Below are 7,518 nucleotides of genomic sequence, written 5' to 3'. Positions count from 1 at the left end.
TCTGCAATTAAGCAAAAAAGCACAAGTGTGGCTATGGCTCAAGTGGCTCAAGGACAGTAGTGAGGTTTTGAGTTCTGTGCCCCAGGTCTGCCATGAAAAAAAAAAGTGTATTAAGGAAATAAAATGTATGCAAATTCATATCTGCATTTTCTTGGGCAAGATCCAGAATTCTTGTTAGAATTTCTTCAGTTACCTAAATCCCAAAAAGGTTTAGAAAACATTTCACTAAATGACCTTAAAGGTTATTCCTATATTTGATGAAAGTGAGTTTCAGTACTCACCCCCATCAGCCAGCCTGGAGAAAGACACCTGGAATCTTACCATGTAGGACTAGATAAAGTGAGCTGTTTTGCTGATGGATCGTGCATGATTCTGCCTTCAGAAATCCAGGTCAAGCCGGGCGCTGGTGGCTCACGCCTGTAATCCTAGCTACTCAGGAGGCTGAGATCTGAGGATCGAGGTTCAAAGCCAGCCCAGGCAGGAAAGACCGTGAGACTCCTATCTCAAAAAAACCACCAGAAAACAGGAAGTGGCGCTGTAGCTCAAGTGGTAGAGCGCTCGCCTTGAGCTGAAGAGCTGAGGCCCCACGACCCGACCAAAAAAAAAAAAAAAAAAAAAAAAGAAATCCAGGTCAAGAAATGGCTCCCATCAGCTTAATCTCTCAAAATTGCTGATCAATGAACTCATTGCCCTAACCTATATCCCTTTAAAGGCAATCCAGCTAGGATTAGGCACATGAGAATGCATATAAATAATCATACTACAGGTTTTAAAATGTTAGCTACTTTGGCTCTGATGAGGGAACAGGAAGATGGGATGAGGAGATGGATGAGGCCTAGGTGCATCCAGACATCTGGCTTGGAATCTCTCTGCTTTTTGGATTTTGTTGTTGTTGTTTTGAATTTTTTGTGTGCCACTACTAGATTCTGAACTCAGGGGATTTTTGGCTTTTTGGCTCAAGGCTGTCACTTCTACCACTTGAACCATACCTCCACTTTCAGTATTTTGCTGGTTAATAAAAGATAATGGGGGGCTGGGAAGATGGCTCAGTGGTAGAGCGCTTGCCTTGCATGCCTGAGGCCCTGGGTTGGATTCCTCAGCACCACATAAGCAAAATGAAAAAAGCCGGAAGTGGCGCTGTGGCTCAAGTGGTAGAGTGCTAGCCTTGAGCTCAAGAGCTGAGGGACAGCGCCCAGGCCCAGAGTTCAGGCCCCATGACCGGACCCCCCCCCAAAAAAAAAAGATAATGGGTCTCTCAGATTTGTCTGCCCAGGCTGGCTTTGAACCTGGATCCTCAGCTCTCAGCCTTTTGAGTAATTAGGATTACAGGTGTGAGCCACCAGCACCTGGCTGGATCTGAATCTCTGAAGTACACAGGAATCCTTACCGGTACCAGAAAGGGAAAGTGCTTGCTAGATGTCTAACCTGAATGCTTCAGGGAAGGGAGTATGTAGTAGAGGACTACAAGACTGAACAAAGCAACCAGGCTAGCATCTGAAAATGAGCCAATCAAAGGGAAAGGTCAATCACATGACTCCCTCACCTCACCATCTCCCCCCCCCCAAAAAGGGGGGGAGGGGGAAGCTACCATTTAACAAAAAGCCTGGGGCTATGGTAAACTTTAATTAACTGCCCCATTATAATTCACTTCCAGCCTAGGTTCCACCCCAACTGCTCTATTTTCTGTCCGGTTCTCTCCTCCTCTCCCCTAGGTCTGTCAAGTCAGACTTCCTTAGATAACCAAACTGGCCTCTTTTGCTGGATGCCTCCAGCTAATAATAGCACCAGGCAACAAGCAGGAGAGAAAACTACACTGTGTTCAGCTTTTAATAATAGGCCCCCTCACTTACCTAGGTGCACCAGTAATGAAGGGTCTTGTAATCCTCAGAGTCCTGAATATAATACCAATGCAATGAAGAGACATGCGCACACAAGTGGCAGATAACAGGGCAGGCTCCCAATCCGAGCCACTAGACACTACTCATCAGGTCCACACCCAGGCAGGTAATCCACACATCTAAGTTCATATTCACACCTTCCTTCAGGGGTGGTTAAATTATACCCCTGACTCTCTCCATCTTGTCTTTGCAGGCTGCTGAGCCTTACCCATTTCAAGAGTATATGCTTTGGGAGTGGGGGTTGGGAACACCTTCAAGGATTTTCCAGGCAGAACATCCTCTGTTTTTATTAATGAGCTCATGAGAAAAGCCAACCCAGACCTTTAAGTGAAATGTGTGATTGGTAGCCCGGAGAGGATGGGTTTTAGAATTAACTCTTCCTGCAGTCTGCTATGCATTATCACCCCAAGTTAATTACCCCTGAGGATGAAAATAGGTTTCATGACTCACAAGCACCAATACAAGACTTGGCAGCCGATGAAAATGCAAGGACACATTTGCAGGAAGCTGACATGAATTTCTATTTATATGTGGGGAGATTCTTAACAGAGGTGAGACAGGCGCCTCCCATGAACCAGGATTAAGAGGATGCAGCGGATCCATCCCTACTACCATGGATCCACATCCCCTTGGTCCCCACACACACCAAATACACACCGAGACCCGGTTTCCACTTCACAATGGCGGTGACTAAACAGGAACAGAAACTAAAAGGGTTATTTAACAGCAAGTCTCAACATTCACCCAACCTCCACTCCGGTGTTTAGGACTAACCAGTGATTTGTCGGCCCCAAACGTGCCTGCACCCATTACCCACCTCCCCCGCTCCGACGATGGGAGTCGGGTGAGGGGTACCCAAGTTTCCCCACTCATTCTTCAGCCTCGGCCCCGCAGTTCCAGCCCCGGTTCGCCCCGCCCAGGAATGGGGTGTGGCCAGGAATGAATTTCAGATAGGATCCCCGCGTTTTGTTTTGCTTCCTCCCTTCGGTTTTCTAGCCTTCCTTCTCACTCAGCCTCCAAGAAAGTACAAGGTTCAAGCCTGGTTTGTTTGCTTAGCTCTGGAAGGGCTAAGTCTCTTTCGCAACCAGCACACTCTTCTCAATGCCGCCAAAGTGCTGAAGGACTGCATCTCTCCGACTGTAGAAGAGATTCTGTTTGGCCTCCGAGCTTTGCTGCAGGAACTGGGTTTTGGTTTCTTTACTCCTCTCCCGCATCCCTCCAAACCTGCTCTCATTCACTATGTGTTCTGTCCTTAGAAACACTAAATTTAGTGGGGGGGGGGGGAGGCGTGTCATGAATGAGACAAAAAGTGGTTGTTCCAAAACTTTAGCAGGGCACCCCTGGGACCCTGTGGGCCAAGAACAAGCATTTGCCACCCAGTTGCCCACACCCTTCCCTGTCTCCCCCCCCCACTCAGCACTCAGCTCTGTGGGTACTTTGGTTTTAAATGATCAATAACAGCGAATTCTGCTATGTAGAAGAGGCAGAGCACCTTAGTTTTTTTGTTTTTTGTTTCCCTAGCTTCATGTCCACACCCCCAGTCACAGCTGAATTGGGCATCAGCATAAACTCAGAGCCCCAGGGTGAGAGACACGGAAAAGCATTCCTGACAATGCCATTTGCAGCTGGGCCCCACATCCGGGTGGGAAGAGAGATGCTGAAGAGTAAACAGAAATCGCTTAGTCAGCAACTGTCGGCTTCCCCAAGAGGTGAATGTAAATAGCCTGGTACCCAGGGGGGCGGGGCAGCCAGCAGCACAGGGCCTCCCAGGCTGGCCAGCAAGTGAAGCTTTCAAAGGCTCCAGCATTCCTCTTCCAGGTTGGAGGGAGGGAGTTGTCCCTTCTACTTGAAGTTGTGTAGACTTAGTCCTAGAAAGACAGACTTGCTGACTCAGGGCAGAATTAATATCAATTGAATTTATTACAAGTTACTAAGCTCCAAGGCACATTACAGTGTTCTGTTAACTACAGAAATGTATAAAGGACAAACAGAGCAGGTTCTCCATGTCTAGCATTTCGCTCTACTGTTCAAAAGCATCCGTGCATCAATAAAGCAAAAAACAAAACAACACGTGAAGATCCAACACATTCAGGTCAGTAGAAACAAACCAAAACATTTCCCCCTTCACAAACTTGCAACAAAAAAACACCCGGGCCCTCCCCCAACATCCCCCTATACCATTTTGCAAACAAAACAGGAAAACAAAACAGAACAGAACACAAAATTAAGTGAAGACCTCAACACTTGGGGCTGTTTAGAAAGAAGCTTTCACCATTTTATAGCATCATCATTAATATTATTAATTTTTTTTTAGGCAGCAACACTGGCCTTGGCAAAACAAAACAACAAAAAAAGTCTTTTTCTTTCATGTGTGTTTTTCCTTTCAGAGTGCATAACATTTACAAAAATACACACCAGCAGCAGTGGTTGCTAAGGGCTATTAATTCTGTACCTAGGCAAACATTCTGCCACCAAGTAAATGCTAACGATTATGATGCGAATAACCCAACCAATATTATACTGCTTAACACAAACCAGCTTATCCTTCAAATGAAGAAGTTACATACCTTTGTTCCAAAATATAGAAACATACGACGAAAATAATGTCTATACATAAGACTAACTTTTTGCAGTTTGTTATATTCACAATTCTACATCTTGGAGGGGTGGAGAAAGGGAAGGGGAGGGGCGTGGGGGTGGGGCGCTCTGGATGGGAGAGGAACTGGTCTAGGGCAAAGTAGGTGGTGGCCCTGTGGTTCAAGGGTCTCTTTCCTTTTTCACTTTAACATCCCCAGCTAAGATAGTCGCGATTTCGCCCTGCATGAAGGCCCAAGGTACATTCGACCCAACTAGGGGGCATTTCTCTCCGCTGGGACAATACACCTCGCCAGTGGCCCCTTGGGCCTTGATACTCTCTCTAGAACAAGGGAAGCAGAATTTGTGGCTAGGGACGGAGGGGCACTGAACGAAATGCGTGTCCTCCAAACGTTCGTGGCAAATGGTACAGCAGAGGGGTCCGCTGTTGGCCATAGGGGAATCCGGAATGTTTTGGGGGTGCACTTGGTCCATGCCCGGGTGGGCATTAGGTGGTGGGGGAGCCACCTGTAAATTCAGGTCCCCGTTACGTGACGCCAAGCGGCGCTGCCCGGGCACGGAGGCAGGCGACACTGGACTACTGCTGTTGCGCCGGGCGGACGCCGTGGTAGAGTGCACGGAGCTGCCGTCCTTGGGCGAGTGCGCCGTGCCCAGAGTGTCTGCCACCGACATGAGGGCGGCCATCGGGGACGGCCCGTTCTGGGGGGCTGACTCCGGCGGGGTGGTCCTGTTGGAATGGGGTCCCAGGGGCGGGGGCGGCGGCGGCGGCCCCCCTGCGGCGTGGCCCGGCGCCGCAAAGCCCCCCGCCGACATGGTGAGCTTCAGGGCCTCGCTCTGGTTGGCCATCCACTGCTGCCTCTGCTGTTCCTCGCCCAGCTTCAGCGCGCCCTCGGCCGAGTCCGGGGGCTCGGGGGATGCCTTCCTCTTGCGCAGACTGGCGGCTGCACCCCGGCCCGAGGGCGCGGCAGGTGGCAGGGCCCCAGTGCCTGGAGGCGCGCTGGGGGCGCGGCTGAGGCTCACCAGCGCGGTAGGCAGCATGGGGCAACTGGCGTCCAGGTAGGGCTGGGGCAGCATGTCAGCGCCTGGCACGCCCTCCTTGAAGAAGCGCACAGCCTCGGGCAGCAGGTCCCCAAGCAAGCGCCAGTCCCCGGAGCCATGCTTCTTCTCGTACTCCAGGTACTTGAAGCCAGAGGAGAGGCCCCGACCGAAGTCCTTCATGCAGTCCTGGTACATCTGCTTGGCCACCCCGGACGCACTGGAGTACACGTTGCCCGAGCCCGTGGGATATTCAATGAACAGCTTCAGCTCGTAGTCCATGCCGGGCTTGGAGACGGCGTCGAAGGCGAACACGCGGCCCAGCAGCGAGTGGTCCTTCTTGAAGCGCACCTCGTAGGGCGTGCAGCCGGCCAGCGTGAGCAGCGTGTCCCGCACCATCTTGGGCTTGTTGGCCCACTCCTCCGCGCGGTTCCGCATGCTCTCGCTCAGCTCCGCCAGGGCCTCGGCGTTGCGCTGCTTCTCCTTCAGCTCGCGCTCCTGATCCGTGCTCGACACCGAGCCGGGCCTCTTCCCACCGGCACCCACGCCCACCTCGGCCACCGACGACGAGGTGGAAGACGCCGCCGCCGAGGACGCAGTAGCCGTAGCGCCTGGGGCGCCCCCGAGACAAGCAGGGCCCCCGGGAGCTCCGGGGGGCGCGGGCGTCGGGGGACCGCGGCTGCCCAGCCCGTGGGGCGGGGGTGGGGGCAATACCGCGGCGCTGGCTGGGCCGTTAAGCAGCGTCTGCGGCAGCAGGTTCGGGGGCACGGTCAGCTGGGGGCCCCCGCCACCCCCTGGGTTGGGCAACCCTGTCACCAACCCACCATGCGTCCCACGCCGAGACGCCACCGAGGCCGCCGCCGAGGACGAGTTGGGGCTCTGGCGGTTCAGTTCCGGGGGCCCCTCCTCGGGGGTTGACTTGGGGAAGCCATTTGGGCCCCCCAGGCCGTTGGGCAGCCGCGCGGCGTGGCTGCTGCTCCCCAGGCTCACCGGCGGCGGCGGGTACTCGAACCGGCTTCGCTGTTCCACGGCAGCGGCGGCGGCAGCAGCAGCGGCAGCGGCTGCGCTCAGGCCGTAGCGCTCCAGGCCGGACGGGGCCGCCAGCACCGCAGGCTTGCTGGAACCATCGACGTGGTTGAGCTGTTGTTGTTGCTGCTGCTGCTGCTGCTGTTGCTGCTGCTGCTGCTGCTGCTGCTGCTGCTGCTGTTGCTGCTGCTGTGCGGCGGCCGCTGCAGCCGCCGCCGCCGCCGCCGCTTCCTTAGCGGACAAGGCCACCGTCTTGACCCCGACGGGCGGCGGCGGCCCGGGGGAGCGGCCGTCCTGGAAGCAGCCGTGCGCTCGCTTCAGCTGACGTGCGGTCTCGATCACAAACTCGATGCGATCGGCGCCCTCGTAGTTGACGCAACCCCGGCACACGGGTTCGGAAAAGTCCCAGATCATGGCCCAGGGCATTCGGGGCAGGTCGCACAGGTAGCAAGACTGTCTCCGGGACGAGGACACCTGCGCGGCCGACATGATGCCAGCCCTGGGGAAGGTAGGCCCCCGCCCGGGCTGTCTCTGCGGCGCCTTCTCCTGCGGGAGGACTGGCTGGCTGGGGAGGGAGTCCGGCTGTGGGGGAGGGACGAGGAGGGGCGAAAAAGTTCTGCCCCAGGGGCTGGAGGGAGCGCGAGTCTCCACCGCCGGCGCAGCGCCTCTCCGCTGGGACTCCACCGCCTGGGCGCCGAACGGGTTCAGCCCGCTCCTCGCCCCCACCTCTTGCGGCAGCTGTCGGGTCGGGCGAGCTCAGGCGCCTTCTTCCTGGTGCCGTGGATCGGGGCTGGAAGCTCCGGGTCCCGGGGGGAGGGGGCTAGGGTACCGGGTGCTGACCGTCGCCGCCTCTCGGCCCCCTCCCCGGATCGGCTGGTGCGTGGACGCTGGAAGGGGGCTGCCGCTTCCTCTCCCCCGGGGGGGCCCCCTAGGAGCTGCGTCCTCTCCCTGCCAGGCACCCCGG

At 55.2% G+C, this 7,518-nt stretch overlaps 1 protein-coding gene across 1 annotated transcript; it reads right to left on the bottom strand.

Annotated features, from left to right (window-relative positions):
* Positions 1-3,799: 3,799 nt before the first annotated feature.
* Positions 3,800-7,057, bottom strand: Irf2bpl (interferon regulatory factor 2 binding protein-like). Its single transcript, XM_013016451.1, has one exon. It carries the CDS (start codon positions 7,041-7,043, stop codon positions 4,656-4,658), a length of 2,388 nt encoding a protein of 795 aa, XP_012871905.1. The 5' UTR covers positions 7,044-7,057; the 3' UTR covers positions 3,800-4,655.
* Positions 7,058-7,518: the final 461 nt, after the last annotated feature.

This window comes from Dipodomys ordii, unplaced genomic scaffold (genome assembly GCF_000151885.1).
Source record: "Dipodomys ordii isolate 6190 unplaced genomic scaffold, Dord_2.0 Scaffold2, whole genome shotgun sequence".
Classification (NCBI taxonomy): domain Eukaryota; kingdom Metazoa; phylum Chordata; class Mammalia; order Rodentia; family Heteromyidae; genus Dipodomys; species Dipodomys ordii.
The sequence above is the reverse complement of the archived record's forward strand: the minus strand, read 5'-3'. Positions and strand labels throughout refer to the sequence as shown.